The sequence below is a fragment of the Ochotona princeps genome, chromosome 4, assembly GCF_030435755.1.
Source record: "Ochotona princeps isolate mOchPri1 chromosome 4, mOchPri1.hap1, whole genome shotgun sequence".
NCBI classification, from domain to species: Eukaryota; Metazoa; Chordata; class Mammalia; order Lagomorpha; family Ochotonidae; genus Ochotona; species Ochotona princeps.
The window spans coordinates 92,073,503-92,100,155 of record NC_080835.1 but is presented as its reverse complement, the minus strand read 5'-3'; the positions used below and the strand labels follow the sequence as shown (position 1 = coordinate 92,100,155).

The 26,653-nt window shown below is 43.0% G+C and overlaps 1 protein-coding gene across 4 annotated transcripts in view; it reads right to left on the bottom strand.

Annotated features, from left to right (window-relative positions):
* Positions 1–17,612: 17,612 nt before the first annotated feature.
* Positions 17,613–26,653, bottom strand: part of ARHGEF12 (Rho guanine nucleotide exchange factor 12) — a 153,068-nt gene continuing 144,027 nt past the window's right edge. For 3 of the 4 annotated variants that reach the window (XM_058664008.1, XM_058664007.1, XM_058664009.1), the window contains one exon: positions 24,560–25,104. In XM_058664008.1, coding sequence (XP_058519991.1) covers positions 24,575–25,104 — 530 coding nt within the window. In that variant the 3' untranslated portion in view covers positions 24,560–24,574. Of the gene's footprint in view, positions 21,579–22,137; positions 22,208–23,523; positions 23,841–24,559; positions 25,105–26,653 lie in introns of those variants that run through there. The other variant, XM_058664010.1, reaches the window with a different exon arrangement.

The window sequence follows — 26,653 nt, the reverse complement described above, 5'->3', positions numbered from 1 at the left end:
ATAGCCTGGGAGCAAAGCACAGGTGCTTTGCTGAGAGAAGCATCTGTCTCCTCCTGACAGCAGCCCTCAAAGATGGTGGCATTTTTCAGATTACCCCAGGTGCTTGGGAGGGGAAATGTATCCTGAAGGTAGTTTTGTCTGAATTGGCGCATTATATCTTCCTGTGGTCATTACAACATGACATGGGGACATTATTGAGGTGTTTGAAGGCAAATGCAAGTATTTATAATATGTAGTCACACACATATACATACATTCTTATTTCTTTTTTTTTTTAAAGATTTATTATTATTGGAAAGCCGGATATACAGAGAGGAGGAGAGACAGAGATGAAGATCTTCCATCCGATGATTCACTCCCCAAGTGAGCCCCAACAAGCCGGTGCGCGCCGATCCGAAGCCAGGAACCAGGAACCTCTTCCAGGTCTCCCACGCAGGTGCAGGGTCCCAAAGCTTTGGGCCGTCCTCGAGTGCTTTCCCAGGCCACAAGCAGGGAGCTGGATGGGAAGTGGAGCTGCCGGGATTAGAACCGGCACCCATATGGGATCCTGGGGTGTTCAAGGCAAGGACTTTAGCCGCTAGGCCACGCCACCGGGCCCTTCTTTCTTTCTTTCTTTTTATTGCAAAGTCATATATACAGAGAGAAGGAGAGACAGAAAGGAAGATCTTCCATCCAATGATTCACTCCCCAAGTGACTGCAACAGCCAGTGCTGCGCCAATCCGAAGCTAGGAACTTCCTCCAGGTCTCCCACGTGGGTGCAGAGTCCCAAGGCCTTGGGCCGTCCTCCACTGCTTTCCCAGGCCACAAGCAGGGAGCTGGATGGGAAGTGGAGCTGCCAGGATTAGAATCTGCACCCATATGGGATCCCAATGTGTTCAAGGCGAGGACTTTAGCTGCCAGGCCACAGCGCCGGGCCCTGCACACATTCTTACCTATTTCAACATAATGCTGGCCATTACAGCTCAGTAGAGCAGTAATGCATCAAGCATCTTCCACTTGCCAGGTCCAGTATTAGATATTATAGGGGACAGAAAGAAAAACTGGAGACAATTTCTACTTTCGAAATGGTTTTAGTGAGACTGTTACTGTGGCTTATCAGGCTATGCCTCCCCCTGCAGTGCTGCATTGTGTATGGACACTGATTCAGGCCCTGGCTGCTCTGCTTCCAATTCAGTTTCCTACTAATGCCCTGGGAAAGCAGTAGAGAATGGTCCAAGTCCTTGGGCTCCTATACCCACATGGAAGAACTGGAAGAAACTTCTGGATCATGGCTTCAAACTGGCCCAGCTCCGGCCATTGTAGCCATCAAGGGACTGGATGAATGATAATACTCTCTCTCTCTCCCTCTCACTGTTTAAAAAGTTTTTTAAGATGGTACATTTAATTTTTCATTCCTAGAGCTTTAAATTTGACCTCACAGCGATTTGGGGGGTGTGGTGTATCAAGGGGTTCAGAGTAGCGGAAGGAATACAACGGCAGGACTTCCAGTCTGCAGGCACAGACTGTGTACTAACCTCAGCTAAACAAGGTGTGGGTGAAATCCAAACAGCACTGGGCTGTGGCTTAGACCCAAGGTTGAAATACTAGAAGAGATCCCTCACCAGTGCCATTATGGCAAGACTTTAATCCCGGGGACTGCAGTTTTAACACACAGTCATTTCCATTTGTGATCTTTTAGATTCCAAGTAAAAATCTCATTTGTAAAAGAATTCAATTATCTTCATTTGGAAAAGACTACAGGAAAATGTGATAGCTGTCTTCAAATATTTAAGATCTTTCCATGTTGCTGTACAGCCAAGACCCATGGATAAAAGTCACAGAGGCCAATTTTAGCTCAAATAAGGAAGAATTGATGAGTTGCCTCAGGAGATAATGAGCTCCCCAGCACTGGACGTATACAAGCAGATGGATGGCCATCTGCCAGGACTGTGTGGCGGGTACTCTGGCAGTGGATTAGCAGGCTGAATGAGGTACCTTCCATCTCTAAATTCTGGGATTCTCAGGCTGGCTTCTTGGCCCCACACTAAAATTTATGGAAAAATTTCATACTATTGGCCTGATGTATTTGTGCTCTTTTCTTTAGATACCTGGATATGTTTCTTTAAAGACAGCAAAGGTACTTAATACCAGAACGTGCAGTACTTAGATAAGCCTTATTGATCAAAATGGTTTAAATGACATTCTTCAGGGTCACTAGGCTAATAACGTTCATGGCATTGTTTTAAAAAAGAGAATCAACTGACATGAAAGAAAGATTTTTCCAAAATAAGACCCATCTGAATAGATGAACAGCATACGTGTTTTCAGAATGAACTCCTGTAGAGTACACACTTGTCTGCATCTCCAGGGATGGAAATGGGAGGCGAACCAAACACCAGAAAGCACCCCAAAACCTTGCTCAAGGAAGGAGGACTTCCTCCAAGCTTTTGAAGCACTGGGCAAAAGCTCAGCACGTGCTGAGAACTTCTGAAGCAAAGAGGGCACCAAGCTGGGCTCTCCCCAACCTGGTGGGGTAGCTGCCTTCAAATGCCAGTGAATCAGGCCTTTTGTTGAGGTGATACAGTTGTTTCAAGAACTTGATGGGGACAGAGGACTGGAGAAACTAAACTGAAAACTATTTTCATAAGAGATATGTCCTGGACAAAAGACATGCACACACACACACACACACCAAAAACAAAAACCTGCATTCCGGTAGCTGTGGTTAACAGCCAAACAGAAAGCCCATCTCCCAGCCCCTAAAGACAAGATCTTCATTTTCCAGCCATGAAAATGGTGGTGGGGAGGGGGATCCTGTAGGGTACAGGCAGGAAGCACTGTCCTGTCCACGTCTCTGGTGATCAACCCAGTCAATTTAGTCCTCAGCACAACACTACTGGCCTTGCATTTTACTCATTAAATGAAATCTGAATACATTTAAATGCCTGAATAAACACACTTGGATAAATGACTTGTTCTGTAAGTGTGCTGTTCAGGTTACAGCCTGGCCGTATAACGACTAACCCTTGCACCACACTTCATAGTTGACAAAGTGCTCTCTTCAGCCACCATATTGGCTCCTCATTTCAATCCTTTGAGTTGTGCTATTGTTTCTGAGATAGGAAACTTATCTATGAGTCTTACAGTTGGCGTTTTCTGACTCCAAGTCGAAATATTAATCTCCTGCTATGGTTCACAAGCCCCTGCCGTTCTGCTGTGACATTCACAGAACTCAAAGTGTGAAGTATTTCACTGAGGCCAGGCAAGCCACACAAGCCACAACCCAGGCTCTTCCCAAGTCATCAGCTTTTCCTTGAGAAAACTGGAAAGTTCAAAACACTTTTTGTAGAAAGGAGAGGATTAGGGGGAGACCAGAGGAGCTGGAAAATTCAACTTAACCCTTGAATTAACAAACTTAAGGTAAAAATAATTAACTATGCTTTTGAAGTTATTTCAACTGTATTTTACTTCTCTGTTTTACACATGTGTCTGGTTTCAGGTATGCTTCATCCAGGAGCTGGGTCCAATGTCCTTTAATATACCAACAAAATCTTGCATTTTTAAAATGTAATTTGTTTATTTTTTTTTTTTTTTATCTTTCATCCACTAATCACTCCCCAAATGGCCGCAGCAACTGTAGCTGATCCAAAGCCAGAAGCTTTTTCTGGTTCTTCCGTATGGGTATAGGGACCCAAGAACTTGGGCCATCCACCTCTGTTTTCCCAAGCTATAAACAGGGAGCTGGACTGGAAGTGGAGTAGGCAGGACATGAACTGATGCCCATTTGAGATGCTGGTGTGCAGGTGGAGAATACTATATAATTTTTTGGTCTGTAAGGATGAAATTAAGTATTCCAAACCCTCAATTCAGACAGAATCATGCTATTGTCCATGTTTAACAGAGTGTATGGCTGACATTTAGTAAACGTGATACAACAGAAACAGGAGCAGTAATTTAAAGTAATGTCTATAGAATCTCATTAAGCACAGAAGAAACAAACTACCTTGGCAACCCCCAGAGACAGTCACTATGGAAGGCGTGAACTCAATGTTCCAACAAACCCAACTTCACCAGAAAGAGCAGCCTCTTTTGTTCAGCCCTCTTCCTTAATGGTATCTTGGATCTAAATGAAGAAGATACAGTGCATGTAATGAGGATAATTTAGAATAAATGAAGGCAGAATGGGGGGGATAGTCATTATCAGTGGCAGGGTCATAAGAAATGGACAGATGGGAGCACCAAATCATTGGCAGAATGAAATGGACAAAAGAAATTCAAAACCAGAGAAGAGGAGTCAAGAAATTACACTTAGTTTCCATGTTAATTCAAAACTGTTTGGAGACTGAAAGAAGAGCAAAGCCATGTAGTTTCTAGCAGCAAAGCTGCTTATTAATATCCTAGCACAGCAATAACCTCATAATAATAGGAAATGTTATGATGTCCCCAGAGAAATTCAGATTTACCCTCCCATCCATGGCGCTGAGTTTAATACAATATATTCAGCCGAGCTGAATAAATAACAAGAAGTCTAAGACACTGATTAGGAGAAATATGTCTCAGTACACACATCTGGAAACAAACCAGCCAGTTAAAGCAGCAGGCAGGCGATGCAGGTGGATTTTGGCCCTCTGAAAGTAACACTCCTAATCTGTGGTTCCAGCTGCCCAGCAGGGGAGGCAAGCTGGGGGATGGTCAAGAGGGAGGCAGAGAGGGGAATGGGAGGTAGAGAGGATGAGAGTGGGAGGGGATGCTCCCTGGCGCACAGCTGCCAAGGCTGCCAAGGTTGCCACGATGGGGTTTATTACAGCGGTTTACAAAGCAATACAAGAGATTACTCACACATCTTCAGTTCACCCCAGTATTGCACTAGACACAAAATGATGTAACACAGGCTTGTAAAAGGTTGCAGAATCTTCTAGATGATTGAAACAGAATAAATTGGTTTCCACCCAGGCTTTGGGCACTACAGCATTTCACAATACTTATATAATCTTAGCCAAAACATAGATAGAAAGCTGAGGTTACAAGAATCGAGAAAGAACAGCTTTTCAAGCCTTGAACACACATTACAAACTTTCTGTCCTTCAGTTGCCACAAAGGATGGGGATGTCAAGTTCAGATCAGCTGTTTGGGGCTAAATTAAACTGCTCTCAATTCTTTTAGTATCCCTGGATCTTTAGGGAGTGGGAAAAACTGGACACAAAACTCCCTGGCATCCTGCCAACCATCATGCAGCTGCCGAGGTCCTGGTCTGTAAACAACTTGTATCTTTAGCCATCATGGTTATGTGTGTATGTATGTGTATATACACTAGATAGATAGATAGATAGATAGATAGATAGATAGATAGATAGATAGATAAATAGATATGAATGATTCCTGGAGAGAACAACAAACCTGTTGGCAAACTAGCTTAATGGAAATGAATCAACAGATCCTATCAGGATTCTAAGCAAACAAAAAGCAAGCACACATTTTCACAGTTCACCTTCCTGACATCATCACCCCACATTCCTCACCTTGGTATAATCAAAGAAGGGAAGTGTAGTAACAGCTCTTACTAAGCATTTCTTGTTGAGAGGGGCACCCAAGACATCATGCAAAACCAACTCTTGCCACCTGCCAAATCTTTACTTGTAGGCATCGCACACATTTACTTTCGTGAACAGTGATGAGGTAGGCAGTTGCCGTCTCCGTTCCGTAAATGACAGAACTGAGACTGGGTGAAGCTCACTGACTTTCCCGATACCGTATCGGTTAGTTAAGTGAAAGCCAACATTGTCTCATGGCTAAAACCCAGATTTTTTTTTTTCTAGCCACTGTGAAACACGTATTGATGAGAGCTCTCAAGATATGGGACAGGCTGTTAACTGTGTGGGAGAATAAGCCCTCTGTCGCAGGGGGATGTAAGGAGGACTGAGAAAGGCGCTGAGTCACTTGGATTGGAAACAAAATGAGTGCTTGCTGAGATATTTATTTCTTCCAATTAAAAAAAAAAGATGTAATTCATATACCATAAAACTCATCATCTTAAAGTGTATGATTCAATTTTTGTTGTACTTGTAAGACCATGCAACCATCACCACTATTTAATTCCAGACTATATTTAGCACCCCTCACTTTAACATTCTCTCCTCTCCTCAACCTGTGGTAACCACTAATCTATATTCTGTCACTATTTAGACATTTAATATGAACAAAACACAAGGAATGTAGCCTTTAGTGACTGGCTCGGTCCCTTGGTTTTCTAGGCTGATCACAAAGCAGGTATCAACACTCCATTCCTTGTTGTAACCAATATTCCACTGTACACATGTACTTTCTTTGGTTTACCCGTTCATCAACCGACTCTCATGCAGCTGCAACTCTCAATTCTGTGAAGACTCCTGTCCGTACTCCAACTGGGCCAACTAACATTCAATTCCTTTCAGCTCTAGAACTGCTCTTGCAAGTTGTTGCTGGACATCGAACTCAGTGCAATCCTAACACCTAACATGGCCAAAATTATACTAAATTTCTCCATTAACGCTTCTCTCACCTCCAGGCTTCCTTAATTCTGTTAATGGCAACACTAATCTCTTTTTTAAAAAAAGATTTATTTCTTTTTATTGGAAAGTCAGATATACAGAGAGAAGGAGAGACAGAGAGGAAGATCTTCCATCCGATGTTTCACTCCCCAAGTGACCGCAATGGCTGGTGCTGCACCGATCCGAAGCCAGGAGCCAGGAGCCAGGAGCTTCTTCTGCGTTGCCATGTGGGTGCAGGGTGCCAAGGCTTTGGGCCGTTCTCAACCGCTTTCCCAGGCCACAAGCAGGGAGCTGGATGGGAAGTGGAGCTGCCAGGATTAGAACCAGAGTCCATGTGGGATCCTGGTATGTTCAAGGCAAGGACTTTACCTGCTAGGCCACCATGCCAGGCCCACTAATCGCTTTTTTAGGCTTCTCCCTCTCCTGTATGTTGCATATTAACTGATGTGCTAATATAAATAAATTCTTCCTCAGCTACACCCTTTTTTCCCCATTTGTTTACTTTACCAAATGTACACTTAGTGTTTGGATATTGCAATAATCTTCTACTCTCTCTACCTAACGTCTACTTTTCTACTCCATACTGCTCAGCATTTTTCATTTTCAGTGACATTCAATTTATTTTTAAGATCAAGTATCGGGGCCCGGCGGCGTGGCCTAGCGGCTAAAGTCCTCGCCTTGAATGCCCCGGGATCCCATATGGGCGCCAGTTCTAATCCCGGCAGCTCCACTTCCCATCCAGCTCCCTTCTTGTGGCCTGGGAAAAGCAGTTGAGGATGGCCCAAGGCTTTGGGACCCTGCACCTGCGTGGGAGACCTGGAAGAGGTTCCTGGTTCCTGGTTTCGGATCGGCACGCACCGGCCGTTGCGGATCACTTGGGGAGTGAATCATCGGACGGAAGATCTTCCTCTCTGTCTCTCCTCCTCTCTGTATATCTGACTGTAATAAAGTGAATAAATCTTTAAAAAAAAAAAAAAGACCAAGTATCTTGAATAAGTTGAAAATTTTCAAGATTTGTACCCCTTAGTCCAATGTGGATCACTATGACTTAGTGAGAGGGGAAAAAAAGTGAAAAAGTGATTTTTAAGTACTTGTGTTCACCATTTATTTGTGAACAACTTTAAGGGCACAAACGTTTTCCATAGGTGAGTAACAACATAGACAAAACTTCAGTGAAGATAGACCTAGTCTTGAATCCTGGCTGTGCCACCAGAATATCACTACCACCAGCTTCAGTTCCTCATCTGTTAAAAAGAAGGAAAAAAACACTCCCGTCTTGGAGATCCTGAGAAGATGAGAGGCTAGTAAGGTAAATATGACCTACCAAACACAGCGCACACACTAAGTTGTAGGGAATACTTACCCACCTTTCAGTTCTCTGCAATAGCTTATACCCTGAACAGGGTGGGAACTCAGAAATTCTCTAAATGACTGAATGGCAATGTGGGTGCCAGGCGGGATAGGAGGAAAAATACAGCTGTAGGAAGAAGGAGACAAAGAGATCAGACACTAGTGGTTGCAAAAAGTGGAAAGGGCAGGCTTGGAAAGATGAGTAGATTTGTATAGAGAGGAAGATATCATGGGTTTCAGATTGAGGGAAAAGCAATGATGAAGGCAGGATGTGGAATGCCAGGTAGGGAAAGATAGAAAAAGAGGATGGATCTTACTGGAGAAGATGATTTGTGTGAGAGAATACAGAACAATCAAGTTGATCCCCTGAACTATGCGTTGGTCTGAACTGAGCAGTAACCGTGGAGTCAGTGGAGGTTGTTCTTAGGGAAGCAAGTGCGTGATACAAAGCGATGTTCTGGGAGTAACTGGATGGGCAGCGTGTGGGTGACAGACTGCAGAGCAGGAGGTGGCAGCTCATGCAGGTGGTTCAGAGAGAAAGATGAGCATCAAAACAATCCAGCCACAGTGGGAACAGAAAAGGAGAAAAATTAAACATTTTTGAAAAGAAAATATCTTTTTTTTTTAAAAAAAATTATTCGTTTTTGTTGGAAAGACAGATATACAGAGAGGAGAGACAGAAAGATCTTCCATCCACTGATTCATTCCCTAAGCGACTGCAACAGCTGGCGCTGAGCCAATCTGAAGCCAGAGCCTCTTCCGGGTCTCCCATGCGGGTGCAGGGACCCAAGGCCTTGGGCCATCCTCCACTGCTTTCCCAGGCCACAAGCAGGGAGCTGGATGGCAAGTGGAGCTGCTGGGATTAGAACTGGAGCCCATATGGGATCCCAGTTGTGTAAGGCGAGGACTTTAACCACTATGTTATCATGCCGGGCCCGAAAGGAAAATATCTTTAAGAGATCCTGGAATATAGTCTCCTTTTCCTGAGGCCAATGATTCAATCCCCACCCCCAAATCATCTTTAAACACCCTGTTCCCCTGTAAGGTCTTGTACTCTAACACAAAACTGGGATTAGATTAGCAAGTTAATTAGCCAACTCTTTTTTTTTTTTTTAATTAACCAACCCTAGTGGTTGCCATGCTGTCTTAGCTGAAAAAAGAATTTCTGGAGCCAGTGTTGTCATATAGTAGGTAAAACCACTGCCTGGGAGGGACATTGACATCCCATTAGAGCTTTGATTTGTTTCCCTGTTGCTCCATTTCTGATCCACATCCCTGTTAGTGGCCTGAGGAAAGCAGCAGCAGGTGGCTCAAGTGCTTGAACCCTGCTGCTTATGTGGGAGAGCCAGATGAAGCCGGGCTTCAGCCTGGCCCAGTCCCAGCTTCGATTATTGTGCCCATATGGAGAGTGAACTAGCAGATGGAAGACCTCTCCCTATCCCTCCCTCCGTCTCTCCTCCTCCTCCTTCTCTAATTTGAAACAAATAAATCTTTTTAAAATGAAGAAATTGGACCCAGCACGGTAGCCTAGAGGCTAAGGTCCTCGCCTTGTACGTGCCAGGATCCCATATGGGCACTGGTTCTAATCCCGGCAGCCCCGCTTCCCATCCAGCTCCCTGCTTGTGGCCTGGGAAAGCAGTTGAGGACAGCCCAAGGCCTTGAGACCCTGCACCCGCGTGGGAGACCTGGAAGAAGCTCCTGGCTCCTGGCTTCAGATCAGCTGAACTCCGGCTGTTGTGGTCACTTGGAGAGTCAGTCATCAGATGGAAGATCTCTTCTCTGTCTCTCCTTTTCTCTGTACATCTGACTTTCCAATAAAAGTAAATAAATCTTTTTTAAAAAAATTAAGAAATCCCAATTATTTTAGCCTGTCCAGTTATGTCCAACCTTAACGCAATTAAGCTCAGAACATTTCTAGAGAAGAAGAAAATTTAAGAACAAAGTTAACCATCTCATGTTAAAAAATCTGGAAGTTTGCTCACACACCTCAATGAGCGTTCAAATACCCTCACAGGAAGCAAATATTAAGCTTCAAATGTACTGCAGATGAATATAACAGATCGCTGAATCAGGCTGGAATTCATCTGACATAAACCAACTTCCAAAAGAAAAATGATGGCTGAAAATACTGGAGTCCTTTTCCTTCCGACAGGCGGCGCTGTGTGAGGAAGGTTCTGTGCCACCTGCTTTCCTTCCCCCTGAGCTCGGGTGGAAGTATCTGATTGCACAAAAGCTCCAAGGTTTCCTCGACTTCCTCACTTCATTGTACTGCATTTTTTTCTGATGGTGCATTTATTTGTTGAGGAACCAACCCAAATTGCACCTATCTTAGGGACTCAACTTGCATGTGTCCAAATTTTACAAGCCTTTCTGAACAGACCATGGCTTGACATGTGAACTGGAATAGACTTAGCACCTTACAGTCTTTCCTCCATCAATTCTCAACATGTTTGCCCTGAGCCGGGAACAGGAGGATCTTCTTCCACACATGTCTTTGCGTTTCTTCAATACTGAGCATGATAATAAGGCAGAACAATGTGTCATTAGACTGCAGGTGATAGCAACAGGAAGCTACCCAAAGATACTCCAAGGAAGATTTTTCCAGGAATAGACTCTGGTGATATTAAAATCATGTTTTCATTTGGAGAAATTCACAAGTTTCGGCAAGGTTGGAGCCTGATAGCTTCCCAGAGACTATGTAGCAAGCCAGTGGGTAAATGCTGGCTCCATTTTCCTGTGTTACTGACTTCACAGAGAGAGTTGGGCGGACCTTTGAGAGTCAACTAATCTTCCCAGTGTAACATGGAAGCACCAAAAACTGGTTCTACAACCAGTTAGCATGGCTTGGAGGGACCAGATCCTGTCTGGTCTTCTTTCCCAACTATGTAAGCACCCCCCCCCCCCCGAATAGAGAGGAATCTCAGAAATCCTGTCATATAATAGACTGCAAAAATTGAAAAAAAAAGTTTGGGAGTACTGTTATAATTTGAATTAGAAAATCATTCATGCCCTTTAGTGCTGCAGACATGGCATTCAGTACATTTTAGGAAAATAAAACAGGAACCAACACATGGTGCAGAGGCTAAAACTGCTGCATGCAATGTCAGCATCCCATAAAAGCAGCAGTTCGAGTCCCGGCTACACCACTTCTGCCTCCAGCTCCCTGCTAATGCACCTGAGAAAACAGCAAAAAGTGGCTCAAGTTTTTGGCCAAGGCTTTGGCCTAGACCAGCCCTGCCCATTGTGCCCATTTATGGAGTAAACCAAGAGGATGGGAGTGCATGTGGTGGACTCTTCTTCCCTCATATTCTAACGCTTCCTTTCAAATCAATCTTTTTTTTTTTAATTGGAAAGTCAGATATACAGAGAGAAGGAGAGACAGAGAGGAAGATCTTCTGTCCGATGATTCACTCCCCAAGTGACCGCAATGGCCGGTGCTGCGCTGATCCAAAGCCAGGAGCCAGGAGCTCTTCCAGGTCTCCCACGCTTGTGCCGGGTGCCAAGGTTTTGGGCCGTCATCGACTGCTTTCCCAGGCCACAAGCAGGGAGCTGGATGGGAAGTGGGGCCACCGGAATTAGAATCTGCACCCATATGGGATCCTGTCACATTCAAGGCGAGGACTTTAGCCTCTAGGCCACCGCACCAGGCCTTCAAATAAACCAATCTTTAAAAATAATGAGACACAGGTAGTCATGGTTGAGGCGATGGACTTGAAAAATAATGAAACACAAACCTTTAGTAAGCAATCACAATTCCTTTTTTTAGAAAGCATTTATTTACAGAGAGGAGAGACAAAGGTCTTCTATCCACTTGTTCACTCCCCAAATGACCGCATTGTCTGGAGCTGACATGATCCAAAGAAGCCAGTGGGTCTACCACTAAGGCACAGGGCCCCAAAGCTCTTGGACATCCTCTACTGCTTTGTCAAGCCATAATCAGGCAGCTGGATGGGAAGTGGAGCAGCCAGGACATGAATTAGTGCCTGCTGTTTGCACCTGCAAGGTGAAGATTTATCCACTGAGCCATTGTGCTGGGCCCCACGAAATAATTATTATTCACATTAAGAATTAAACATTGAGGAGTGTTTAAATGTGGTGATGTGGGTGGTGTAGCCGGTTAAACCACTGCATGCAACACAGGCATCCCATACGGGCACTGGTTCCAATCTCGGCTGCTTCACTTCTGATCCAACTCCCTACTAATGTGCCTGGGAAAGCAGTGGAAGGTGGTCCAAGTCCTTGGGCTGTGCACCCATGTGGGAGACATGGATGAATCTCCCAGCTTCAGTATGGCCCAGTCCCAGCTGTTGTGGACACTTAGGAAGTGAACCAGTGGATGGAAAATTTGTCTCTCTCTCTCTGTAACTCTGCCTTTCAAATTATATATATGCAAATACGGTAAAGACACTAGTTAGGATGCTTGTATCCCACTCCTGGCTCTGAGTGCCCCAATTCCCAGCTTCCTGCCAACGCAGAGCCTAGGAGGCAGTGCTGGTAGCTCAAATGATTGGGTCCCAGGCTCCCAAGTTAGAGATGTTGTTAGGTTCCCGGCTCCTGGCTTTGGTTTCCAGGCTGTTGTGAGGCTTTGGAGTGCAAACCAGCAAAACGAAGCTCCTTTTTGCTTTCAAATAAACTAAAAAAAAAAATTTTTTTTTAATGGGTCTGGTACCATGAATATCACACTAGCCTTTGCCTGTGATGCCAGCATTCCATATGGCTGTTCCACTTCCAATGCAGCTCCTTGCTTATGGTCTGGTAAAGCAGTGCAGTATGGCTCAAGTCTTTGGGGTCCTGGAAGACCTGCAGGAAGCTCCTGGCTCATGGTTTCAGAATGGCTCAGCCCTGGTTATTTGTGGCCATCAGGGTAGTGAACCAATGGACGGAAGATCTCTCCTTTCTGTAACTCCTGGTGTTTGCCAGGTGAGCATTTAGACATTGAGCCATCACGCTGGGCCCCGTAACTCTGCCTTTCAAATAAAAATACGTCTTTTTAAAAATAAGCAACTTACACATTGGAAGAAAATAAAGGCATCTTACAACTGCCACAATTTAGTTTTAACTGGAAGATAAATCCAAGTAATACTGGCACACTGCATGTGGAAGGGGTCCTGGCAGTAAGAATACCCCGACAGTTCTACATGGGCACTACAGTTTCTTTGAACACCTGTTTGACTACCATATTCCACTGCCTGATAGAAGCAGCACCAGAGTAGTGCAACTTCAATATATAGATTTCTCTAAAACCAAGGTTTTTATTGAATCAAATGTAAAGGTTATCTCACCCCCCCCTTTTTTTTTTAACATGAGGAGACAATCAGGTAACAAATCTATCATTTTAGAGATGAGCGATTTTTTTTAAGATGACCACATATATCCCAAAAGTCTATGGCTTTCATGCTCAACACCATGTTCTATTACATGGCTGGAAGAATATCCACATATTCTGTTACCTGATCATCTTTCTCCTCTCCTACTTTAAGACCCTAGAATGAAAAACAAAACCTTGGGGGGATAACAAGCATCTGCCTGATAACTGCTCCTTTAATCTTCTCAACTCAGGTTAATTGTTGCTTACCGCAACAGACTCATGAGGAAACATAAACTGAAGCAGTAGCCTGCTACTGCAAGTCCAAGAGTTGAACCTGAATCCAGTCGCAGCTCAGGCTCTTTTCAGCACACCAGTTCTCAGTGTGGGCCATGCTCCGCTGGTGGACACCAGGACTCTCAGAGGTCAACGCTATTATCAGGAGACTACTATGACTTCTGTTACCTTTTTCCTGCTGACATTCACAGACGAGTAGCGCAATGGAGGCGGAAGCTGCCTGCAGCTGACCACGCACCAAAGCTGTGCTGCATCACACAGTCACACAGCGAGGGCTGCCTCACTGCGCTCACTTGCTGTGCGAACTACCAGTTTCACCTGAGAATGCCCTTGGTGATACTGTAAAAATAGCACATGCCAACTCCAGCCCACATTTAAACACTACACGTGGGAAGTACGCACACAGACCTCCTGCTGCACACAAAGGCAGTAACTACACAACTGCAATTTTTTAAAAAGATCTATTTATTTTTATTGGAAAGGCAGATATGCAGAGGAGGAGAGACAGAGACGTTGATCTTCCGTCCGATGATCCACACTCCCCAAGTGACCACAACAGCAGGTGCTGTGCTGATCCAAAGCCAGGAGCCAGGAGCTCTTCTGGGTTTTCCATGCAGGTGCCGGGTGCCAAGGCCTTGGGCCGTCGACTGTTTTCCCAGGCCACAAGCAGGGAGCTGGATGGGAAGCAGGGCCGCCGGTATCAGAACCAGCACCCTTATGGGATCCTGGCGTGTTCAAGGCGAGGACTTTAACCACTACGCTATTTCACCAGGCCCACAACTGCAATTGTTTGAGTTGACAGCTAAACTTTTTTTTTTTTTTTTTTTTTAAAGCAGAAGACCAGTTGGATGTGTGTGGCATTCTGCAGACAAGTTTCTAACTTTCTCAAAAATGATAAAAGCAAGTATGTCCTTTCATGGAAAATCACTGTATTTGTAACCAATTAAAACATTCAAGCTGTCAAAGAAAAACAAAGATTGGCATCGACAATCATGAGATTTTCCTGATGAGATTAGCTGTGATGCAGTTTTTGGAAAATACTATATAAAGAAATGTGCCAACATTTAGAAGACTTGCAGATATAGCACACAATATTCCAAATGATCAACACAAGATAGTGCACCGCCATGTACGGACAGAAGTGTAAAATGGAGTACGGACGGCTAGGGTGAGAGTATGAAATCTACACTGATAGGATTTCAGTCCATACTGAAAAAAAAAATCACCCGTCAAATTCTGGTGTAGTATCAAACAAAAACATCTCTAATTATCCGGAAGGCTATACAACACATTTCCCTTTGTAAAATGTGTGAGGGTGGGCTCTGTTAACAAGCAACAGCTTACACGCAGAAGCACACGAGAGAGGCCAGCACTCAGAAGCAGCAAGCATGCTGCCACCTGCAATACCAGCACTCCATATTAGTTGCTATACTCCCAATCTAACTCCCTCCTGTATCTGGGAAGGCTGGGGCCCTGTCACACACATGCAAGACCCCGGGGGAGCTCTAGGCATCTTACTTCAGTTTGTACCCGCCCCAGCCAGTGCAGCCACTTGGGCAGTGAACACCTGCAGATGGAAAATGTTTCTGCCTATGCACTCTGCTTTTCAAATAAACATTTCTAAAGTGCACAATGCAGCTATCTTCTGTGTATCAAACATTAGACATTTTAAAACTGTACGGAAACTCTCCATAAATGTCAATGTGGCAAGCAGCAACCAAAAAAATTTTACCTTTTGTGATAAGCACTCTTATTTATATCAATATTTTTATTACCATTCTCATTTCTCTCTTTAAAGAGCTCTAACTCTCCATCTCCCAATGGACTGTATTTTTAAAAAGATTTATATAAAGAATTATTTATTTACTTGCCAAACAGAGTTAAGAGACACAGATGTAGACACGGGGCTCTTCCATCTGTGGCTCACCCCCAGATGTCCACAACAGCCAGACAGAGCTGAGCCAGGCCAGAGCCAGAGACAGGAGGTTCAATCCAGAACTCCCACATGGGTGACAGACACCCAAACACTTGGGCCATCTTTGCTGCTTTCCCAGGCCATTAGCCAGACAGGAATTGGAGCAGCTGGGACTTGAATCACTGTGTATGCATACTGCTGGTGTTGCCGGCAGCAGCTTTACTTGCTAGGCCACAATGGTGTTCCTTTACTTACATTTCCAATACAGTAAATATCAATGCATATAATCCACAAGAATATAAGATCTTCTGTAAAGTTCTCTAAAAGTACAATTTTTGAGACCAAAAGGACTGAAAACTGCTGCATCAGATAATGCTACCTGTATTTGATATTTAAAATGTTAGAAAACATCTCTGTAACAGATTCTTCTCCAAAACCAACTTTTAAAACAATCACAATGTAGTCTAAGCAGCGATATTGATCAGGATCATTTAGGCAGCCTCAATCCCATGGTCGCAGGCTGCCCAAAATAAAAAGCTTGTATAGAAGCTTCAAGTGAACAGGTATGTCCAAAAGCACCTTACCAACCTAGTGGAAAAGGCTAGGAAGAGAGCACAAGTCACCTTAAAGAAACAACAAACTTCACTCCAGTGACGTTCAGGAATGCTAGTGCCTCACTAGTTATCACAGATGGCACACAAACATACTCCCTGACAGGTAAAATCCAGGATATGGTTCCAATTATTAATAAGAATTATCCCTGACATTACAGGAAAAATGGAAAACGCCTACAACTAGCTAATTAGGCATACTGCTTTATGGCATTCATCATGAAGACATTATCCTGTCTTTAAAGCTAGTATGAAGAAAACTTCGTTGATCCAGGTATTAGGCTTGAAAGGGAGCAGTAAAAAGGAGAAGCAGCTACTTATATCCCTATGAGATGCCTAAAAGTGAGTGCAGAATGGATGTTATTTGTTCTGGCAGACAGTTGAAGGCATCTTCAAAAAATTTATGGGAAATGTATATTATGAAAAAAAAAGTTTTCAAAAACATTTTTTTGGGGGGCCCAGCATGGTACTCTAGTGGCTAAAAGTCCTCGTCTTGCATGTGCCAGAATCCCATATGGGTACTGGTTCACATCCTGGCTACTCCACTTCCCATCCAGCTCCGTTTGTGGCTTGGGAAGGCAGCAGAAGACTCGGGTCCTTGGGCCACTTAACCCATGTGGGAGGCCTGCAAGAAACTCCTGGCTCCTGGCTTAGGATCAGCTCATCCTTCGCCCATTACAGCCATTGGGGAGAAAACCAGTGGGAGGAGGATCTCTCTGTCTTTCCTTCTCTTTCTGTAAATCTGTTGTGTCTTAAAAGAAAGAAAAAAGTTTATCTTTAAAAGCTAAATGTGTCTGAAAATTAAAATACCACACCAAGAAAAAGTCAAATTACATATTTTTTGAACCTAGACTACCAAAAAACACTGAAAGCTGGTGAGTCTTAGCAGTTGAAATGGTATCCATTAGAACACAGAACTGCTGGTACACTAGGGAAGCTAAGGCCTGGAAACAGGAATTATAATGAAGACATCATATGTCTTATTTAGGGTGGCATTAAATCAAACTTATCTTCATTAATCTCATTGAATTCTGTACTGCAAACGGTCAAAATGGCAAATTTTACACTTTATGTTTTATCACACTGTAAAAAATTAATATTATAACTGTATACTTTAAAAAATGTATTTATTTGAAAGAACAACAGAAAGAGAAAAAAGAACATGAGAGCGAGAGAAAGATCTATCTGCTGACTCACTTCCAAAATGCCTGACACATGTAGGGCTGGGCCAGCCAGGAGCCAGAGACGCCATCCAAGTCCCCTCCTCTGGTGGCAAGACTCAGACACTAGGGCCGTCAATTGGCCAGGATGCATCAGCAGGAAGGAGCATAGGAAGCGGAGCACCCAGGTGTCTAAGCAGTGCTCTGATATGGAATGTGCATGTCCAAGTGGTCTTTGCTTTCAGTCTAGCTTCCTGCTAACGCTCATCTTGGGAAGCAGCAGATGACGACGGAGTTCCTGGTCCAGCCCTGCCTGCTGCAGGGTGAATCAGTGGATGGAACCTCTCTCTCTGTCACTCTGGCTTTCAAATTAATACGCACACACACACACACACACATACACACACACACTCAACCTATAGAAGAAAAACCAACACCACCATACAAATAAAAAGTCACATACTTGGTTTCTTTTAAGCTTATTTAATATTTGAACTCTTATTTTCTATTTTCCCAGACCCCAGAAACCAGAAAGTTTTTAGATTACCAATATTTTGTTCCAGAAACATACAGCCTTATGAGCTAATTCATAAAAGAGCTATTTTACAAAGGTACATCTGGATAATTAGAACAATAAAGTCTTTTAGGCATTTCAAAATGTGATCAGTAAAAATACATGATTATTAATAAAGTTTTTTAAGATAGTTCCAGATTTTTCTTTAAAGCAATTTCTGTTAAAGAGTACATGATTGTATGGTGAACAAGGAAAATAAAATGTTCTAGTAGGAAGAGGCTTATTAAAAATAACCAACAGTGTGCACATTACAGTCACTGTTTTTGCAGTACATCTGCTTAGCAGTTGGCACCTGGAAATGGTGGGGAAAGCTTCCTTCTAGGAGGTACAATTTTTTTTCCTACCAATTTACTATCAAAATCCTTGGTACCAGTGGGGAAGATATAAGGAATGACATGACACAAAAGCAACTCTTTTCTGAGGAAAGGACAGTTTTTCAGGTCTTTTTGAAAAGGGTGGAGATGTCAGAAAATACATGATTACAATACAAAAACTGTAATACAGGAGTAAAATTTTCCTAGCCAGCAGTAAGCTGACTGTAAATCCTGCTAATTTTGCATTTCGAAGTCCTCCTATGCACAGTTTTCAATGCTGCCCTCTGTAACATACTGGGAAGGAAACATTGACCAAAGCTCTAGTGACTCAAAGTAACATCATAACCAACTTTAGATTGAAATATGGAAGTCCCGTGTAACACACAGAATTCACTAACATCAAAGATGGGGGCTGGCGGGAGTGGAGATTATGCAAGTAACATAACTCATAGCAAGCATAATCATTTTCTGTTGCTTTTAAAAACAAGGGGGAAAAAACCCCAGATTTTTCTTATCACAATAGCTCCTTCTTCACCTCCCAGAGAATGAATAAATAACATTTTAAAGATTTGTCCTTTTGAACAATCATTACAAGCTGAAAGAAAGCCAAAAGGCTGAGGAAATGCAAGTATACCTCCCATACAATATAGTATAATCAATTCCAATTTGAGTTCTAAAAGCCAACATAATTCAAGTAACCCAAGTCAGCTGATTTTAAAGCATGCAAAATACATGTCTCCTAGAGTAATGAGCATGATTTTAAATTATAGCACTTTGGTGGCTTGCTGATTTGCCTTGATTAACTTTGTTCTCTGAAAAGGAAGGAGACACTCCAAATGTAATTTGCCACCAAACAGCAGAGGAGCCATTAAGGCCCCCAGCAGGACTGCAGCGCCACAGCGGATCCCTCAATGGCCGAGACACGGCATTCTTGCTCTGGGACAGCTGCTTTGCCCACTGCCCCTGCAATTCTTAGACTCCAATTTCTAGTCATAGAATTCTGAGAAAACTATTTTGATGGTAACCAGTCTCAAAGACAGGATGAATATCTAATCCCAGAATCCTAAAAGGGAGATAATAATATGAAAGCCAAATGGATGTGACTAACAAGCAAACTGAAATGGAAGGCATATGTGGCAAGGTTGAGGGGAGAAGAAGTGAGGCTAGTAAAATAAAAACGACTCCAAAAATTTTGGGAGTTTTTCAAAATAGGACTCATCTTGAGGCACCATTTGAAAATCTAGTTATGAACTTATTTGGAAGTACTAGAGCCATGGTCAAGTATTTTTCCAGTTAGTCCTGTTAGAACTTTGAGGAAAGGTTAAACTGCAAGAAAAGAAAAGCAAGCAGTTGCTTAGGACAAGATACTGGCTAATCTAGAAGAGAATCCAAAACTTTACTAACCTACAAGCTTCTTAACTGAGTGTTAGAAAATTATGTAATTTTCCTGTAGTGTCTGAAGTTAAGGTGAAAGCTCCATTTTATTTACCTTTCTCTAACTGCCACTTGGTGGTCTTAGTGTTAAGTGGCCACAGTGTTAATTCTGGTGGCTGGGGAAACAGAACACTTTTTCCAGCAGCATAGGGTAAGCACTTGGCTTCTACTTGCTTATCATAAGAGATATACAAGGTTCCAACCTCAAGCTTCACATATATATTAGCTTCTAATTCTAAAACTTTTTATTCGATTCTGAGTTAAATTATACTTTGGCCTATAACTTGAAATGGAATTCCAATGTATAGATGAGGTCTAAAGATCCCACCTATGGAAAAACACCAGCTTTGAAAGGACAGAAACAGGAATCTGATGCAGATGGGTGAATCTGTTAAGTTGTAGTGGTGTTTATGAAAACAGTCAGGATTCCTTACCACTTATGGCAAGAACAACTTTTTTCCTCTTTTTACCTGCAGGAAAGAATAAAATTAGATCCTACTCCCACGAACTTCAGAGGGCACTACTGAAAGTTGTGAACAATAGTGCACTCCTCATTCAACAACAAAATTGACAGATTTCATTTGACAAATGTTTTGAGTTGGCAAAATACTGAAAGAACATCTAAGCTTAATGCGTGAAGAAAACCACAGAAAGCCAATATAAATGAAGGAGTCTCAAGTTACAATTCTGAGACATTTATTCTCTGTTGGATGCTGCCAATACTACCATTCATTCTACAGCAGGCAGTTGCCAACATCTTGCCTGCGGTGTCCAGTGTATGCTCTGGTCTGCAATTTGGAAGGTCAGTCACGGCCCAGTGTGGAGAGCTACAGCAATGACGTCAGAGGAAGTGCTCTGGAGTTGGTGAGGCAGTCTGCCTGCTCCACCATTATCTGTCCACTCCGTCCTGGGCTCTCCTCTTGATTCCAAGAACCCTTTGGCACCATCAGTGCAAAAGTTAAGAGTCAAACCTCCAGGTACTAAAGTTTTACTGGCCTTATAATCAGCAGTACCCGCAGCTAACAATAGCCATGGTTCAACTCAGTAGTGATTCAGTTAGATAACCTTCCCAAACTTCACCCACTCCCATCCCACCCTTCCTTAGCAGCCCCCACTCCTGCCACCATATGAAGCATTTCCATTGGCTTGCTTACTTTCTGCTCAGTCTGCAGGGATAATTTTACACAAGTGCCAAAGTGTAATGTATAATTATAAAAATGAAACAATACCAAGAATAACAAATTTATAGTCAAGAAAATAAAATTTGCTTTCCTCTCCCTCCCAACTCCCAACCCTCAATAGAAAAGACAACAGAAGAAAACACATCCATTTTCAAGTGCCTGTTATTTAGTACATTGAGGATTCCTGTTAAGTGGGGGTTTGATCCCAGCTACAGGGAGGAGGTGCTTGCCTTAGAATAGGATGGAAGCGCATCTGCTCTCGGACCACCTGGGCAGCACACAGCTCAAGTCCTTTGCACAAACAAATCACAGGGCATACTATGCAACCTGCAGAAAAGCAGCCTAGTGGCCAGCAGAGGGCATGGAATACAGTTCAGTGAAGGTAGGGTGTTCTTCCCTTCCTCTTCTCACCTTCTTTTCTTCCAACTCTTCACCCAAACTTCAAATACCCATTCCTGACCTCTTTGCATCAGGAGCAACTGATCCTTGGGTGTACTAAATACAAAGAGTAAAACTCACTACTCAATGAAAAAAAATGAGGCAAATAAAAATTAAAATGTGCTTTCAAATACGGAATGAAGTCAAATAAATACATCTGATTTACTTTCTTAAGTCTAAGTACAATTTCATATACTACACCCAAAGCTCTATACATTTGGTTTTCGTTCAGAAACAAAATGAATTTCCAATAGTGAGGAGAGTGAGAGAATGGATGCCCTCTCCCTGACAGACCAGTGCAGTTGCCAGACTGTGATGAACAGTACCACCGCGGGCACCTTGGACATGGCTAACCCGTGGCTGTTAACAGGCAGATCCTCTGTCACACTCTCTCTGCATCCACACTTGGAGCCAGGATGTGATGATACAAGGCTGGTGCTCAAAATCCAACAACCTGTAGTCATCTCCAGGACATGCAGCTCTAACTTTTATCTGAGAAGAATAAAGATATGTGGAAATCAAATTAAGAACCAATAAATCAACACTGCAGAGAGTCCCTGTGAAATATGTGGGCATGGCTCCATGACTGTTATTGAATCAAAACAGCCCCTCTGGAAAGAATGCAAGCAAATGACTACCATCTGCTGATGGGAGGAGATGCTGATCTCATGGTCAGGGGCAGCAGAGAAGATGAGACCAGAAGATGACCCATCCTCTACTCTAGGGTCACAGCAGCATGTCTACATCTCAAGTGGCATCTGCCATCTACCAGGCTCCCCCCAACACTCTGCCTTCTGCTTCTAAGAAGGCTGGGAGACACAAGAGGGGTGGCATGGGAACTGACAGCTGCAGTTCCTCTTGGACAGGAAGAGCAGAGTAAGCAGTCAAGAGCCTCTGCTTGACAGATGATGCTTAGAGACAGCAGTTCTTTAAAAACAGAAAAGAAACATAATCTCAGAAAGTGTTCCCTTTAAGGAACAGTGAATCATTCAGGCAGTGGACTGTCAGGCAGAAGCAGTCTTAGCTTTCCGATCCCACACTTTCCACATACCTGAGTGTTTATCTGTGAGGGCTGATCCAGCCAGCCTTTGGCAAAGAATGGTGTAACTTTCCTCCACCTTCTGTAAAATAAAACCCATACATTTTTCAATTAAACACCATGGCAAAAAACAAAACGAAACAAAACAAAAAAACCCCTGAAAATACACCCCCCTTTTTTTAATTATAGGCACATGCTCCCAGATTTTGACATGTTTAACAGTGAGCATTTTAAGGGGGCAATAAATTTCATTTTGTTTATTTCCCCTCTGAATGAATAAATGTCCAAGAGGTGATCAGAAAAGGTGATTCTTACACTCTAAGAATTACCCTGAAAATCACCCCAAAACATGTGGCACAGACAGCCAGCCTGCCCACAATGACACTTTGGTTATCTCTTCTCATCAGTCAACAGATGATGTTACACAGAGTCCTACAAACAGAGGAATGCTAGCATGCCAAGTTAAAAGGCTAAGAATACTTTAAAATCTGTCCCTAGAGGCGGGTATTTGGTCTGGAGGTTTAAACGTCAGTTGAGATGCTCACATCCTACTCTCAAGTCACTGGGTTTAACACCTGACTCCAATTCTTCACTCCTAATGCAGATCCTAAGCAGCAGCAGGTGATGGCTCAAGCACTAGGGTCTCCGCACCCACATGGGAAACCTGTGTTGAGTTCTCAGCTCTCAGCTTTGCCACGGTCAGGCTGAGCTATTGCAGGCATTTGGGGAGTAAACCAGCAGAGAGGAGCTCTTTGTTTCTGTCCCTCTCTCAAACAAACAAACCAATAAATAAATAAATCTGTTCCCAAACCTCTCAATTAAGTGACATTAAAAAAATGTTTTGAGCTCTAGCAGCTGTGCCCATCAAGGCAACCCTGAACAAATGGTCCCTTTCTCAGAAACTGTTACGTAAATAAGCTTTCAGATAGTCAGACCTTTAATGATCAATTTATAAGAATTGCATCCATACTCAGGTTTTAGATTACAGGAGCCACTGAAGCCCATTTCTGTCACAGCATCTGGGAAACTGCCAACTTTGCCTAGGTACAGCGTTTCCTAAGACTAGATTCTTAACTACACAAACCCCACTTATCCCGGTCTGATGTTTCTATCATCCCACGTAGGCCAGCCAACTACCCAGGGGCGTTTTTAGGTTCTTAAACTTACCAATTTACACAAACACACCATTTATAGAGTTACACTGTTTTCTGTCACAAGATAAATGAATGCTGATCTGCCACTTTGTCCAAGCCTACTCATGGATATTAGTCAAAGAAAACACAAAAGATCTAAAATCTGCACAAAGTTATGGACACTGGCATTTCGGGAACTCTGTACTTCCTCTCTGCTAAATGTACTTCATTATCAAGTCCTAACATGCTGACATGTGTGAGGTACCTTTAAGTGTTCAAGGTCAGCCTCTATTTTATGAATGTATTCCATGATCTGGCTGTGTGAATCTGTACAAGACAGAGGACTCTGGATCTCAAAGCAGGAATCCTCCATAGCTCCCCAGCGCTGCTGCATCAGGAATTCCGGGCTGAATGGTGAAACGACCTCCTCAGAACGAGTATTCTGGGGAGAATCCTGCTGCGGGTAGGGGGAGTCCACAGAGGGCATGCCTGTGCTGGGCTGCATGCCGAGTGAGGAGGCGACCTCCTCGTCTGTGGAGCTCTCCTGCATCAGTTCATAGCCATCAAGGATCAGACAGGTTCCTGTCGACAGAGACAGAGCAACTTCAATGAGATCAGTGTTGCCCTCAGAAACAGAGAAGCAGGATGCTGAGACTTGGACAAGCTGGCAAACAAGAGGAAACATCATTAATTCCCAGGTTTAAGTACATCAGAATTCTCTCACTTCAGATTAAAGATAAACTTAGCCAGTTTTCATGGCAATTTCTGAGTAATTTTGTGAGTTTGCATTCTGAAAGTTTAAGGCTGGAAACAACAGTCTCGATATGATCCTGCTACCATTTCTCCTGCCAATTACCTCCTCCACCCCAGAGAACTATGAAACCTAACTACAGAAACCTTGCTACTAATGCTCAGCCCACCCCGCTCTCCACACAAACTCTATGCTCAGGTATCCACATGGCTGTCTCCAAGGACTAAGGACTCCACTGGAATGCTACCTCAGCAGAGGATCCTTACTGGCCTCATTCCTCTCTGTTCCCTTACTCTGACCTAGTCTTCCTCCTAGTTGCTATCTCATGTCAATTCTTTATTTGTCTATTTACTACCACTCCTTCCCCTCCTAGTACTTAGTCTTAATGAAAGTAGAAATGTTTTTCTCCATTTTCCTCACGGTCACGTATTATAGCAACAGGATGAAGTCTGATGTACAGCAGACTCAGTAAATATTTATTGAATGAAGGAGTAAATACTACACACACACACACACACACACACACACACACACACACTGCTTCAATAACAAAACAACACTGAATTCAGCACACAGGACATTTAACAAGCATCAAAATCAAGTTTAAATGTGAAAGAAACTTGCCTGAGATGCGTAAATTAACATCGCTCTCTTCCTTTTTAGCTGTGCCATCACCTTCTGATGGATTATCATCACTATGTGCTTCACGGGCATCAAAAAAGTGCTCTCCACTCTCATCCAGACCCCCTTCTGGCTCTGCGGCAGACATCTCTGGGGTCATAATCATGTGGTCCATTACTAAAATGCTACTTGCCTGGCTCTCTTGGGATGCCAGTACCACTGAATCCCGTCGAACAGAAGATTCAGTTGAAGTCCGTGCACTGTAACAAGTTGCAATGTCACCAGTTCCAGTTCTAACAGGCATCTGTCCTTCACCAGCGTGACAGTCCTTAACAGTTTCAGAGTTCCTGGTTCCACTGTCTGCCTGTACCCCCTGAGAGGCTGTCCTCTGTCCTGGGAAATGTTGCCAATCTTCCTGAGTGCTTTTCTCAGTCAAACCCAACTCTTGGACCAGCAGCTGCTTCAGTAAGTCCACTAAAGATTTAAGAATGGGGTAAGAAAAATAGAAAGCACACTTGCAACTAAAGTCTCAGACTGCCAAATTAAATTAACTGAATTATGAATGATTTCTGAATTAGGTATCGTTTACAAACACACAGTAAAATATTAATTTTATACCATTTTTAAATTTTGCTTTGAAAAGCAGAATAAAGCACCACCTCCCAGAGAAGACACTAGACTAGAAAAGAGCTGGCATTTTGAATATAGCATTATTTCTGCTTAGAATTCCTAAACATCCAGTAGTTGCCTCTATTTTCTCTGTGATTTAACCAAAATAATACTCCAACAGTGCTTGGGGTGCTGAAATACCCCGAAAGGATGTTGACATGCTGTCTTAAACTAGGTAAGGAAAACTAGAAGTTCTGTTCTAGTAGCAGACACCACAGGCTTGAGCTTATTTTTTCTAGTTTTATCAGACACTTAGAGCATTTACGATTTATAACAACCCCCAAAATTTCTCTAAATAGTGAGAAACAAAAAAAAAATTTATAAAATTTTAATTTGAACAATTGTGGTAATATTGTAATTTCAAGGACTAAGTCTTTTTTTTTAATTACCTTACTGCTAGTTTCTTTAGCTTAGTGAAAATAAGAACCAGCTCAATTTTAATGGCCAAAGTGCACTCACATAGTGATAGTTACTAGAGCAATGCTAATTAAACCACTTGAACTCACTCAAACTGCTAATTTGGGATCAAACAGAAGAAACTAGATTCAAATATCTGAGACAATCCCCCTCTTTATCACAGTTTTGGCTTCTACCTGTTTTCTGAAGATAGCCGTCTCTAACCAGGTCTGAGTCCCTGACCCTTTGTCTTTCTGCTCTACATTCACTTACTGAGACATGCTCTGGGGTTTGACTTTGACACTCAAATCTATCTCTTAATCACTCTTCAACGTTCTGGCACTAAAACTCATTTCCACTAATCACTTCCTCACGAAGGGTTTTCCATCCATTAACTTAATCCCGGCATGCTTTAAAACTGAGCCTATAATCTCTAAAAAAGGGGAAAAAAATCAAGTGCAGTTGCAGCAGGGGATGACAGAGGCACTGGTGGTCCTTCCTCTTATTCCTGGTGAGAACATTTAAATTACCTTAAACACGCCCTTTCCTTTACGCTCACATCCATGGATGTCAATTGTTAAGTCACTGTTGATTCCTTACTTAGCATTTATTCCTTTAGACACCATTTTTGTTTAAACCCTTTTACTCTGAAGCCCAGATTATTACAATTATAGCCATAGAAAACATACCATTCCAAACCTTCTATTCAAATCCTTGCACAGCTCTTAGCCAAATTAATCTTTTCTCATTAGCCACTTCCTAGTTTAAAAATTTCACATGTTTTGGGTCAGTGCTGTGGCACAGTGAGTTTAGCTGCAGTGCCAGCATCCCCTATGGGAACCAGGTTGAGTCCTCGGTGCTCTACTTTTGATCCAACTCCCTCTTAAAGTGCCTGGGGAAGCACTAAAAGATGATCCACGTGCCAGGGCCCCTGCACCCACATGGCAGAACCAGAAAA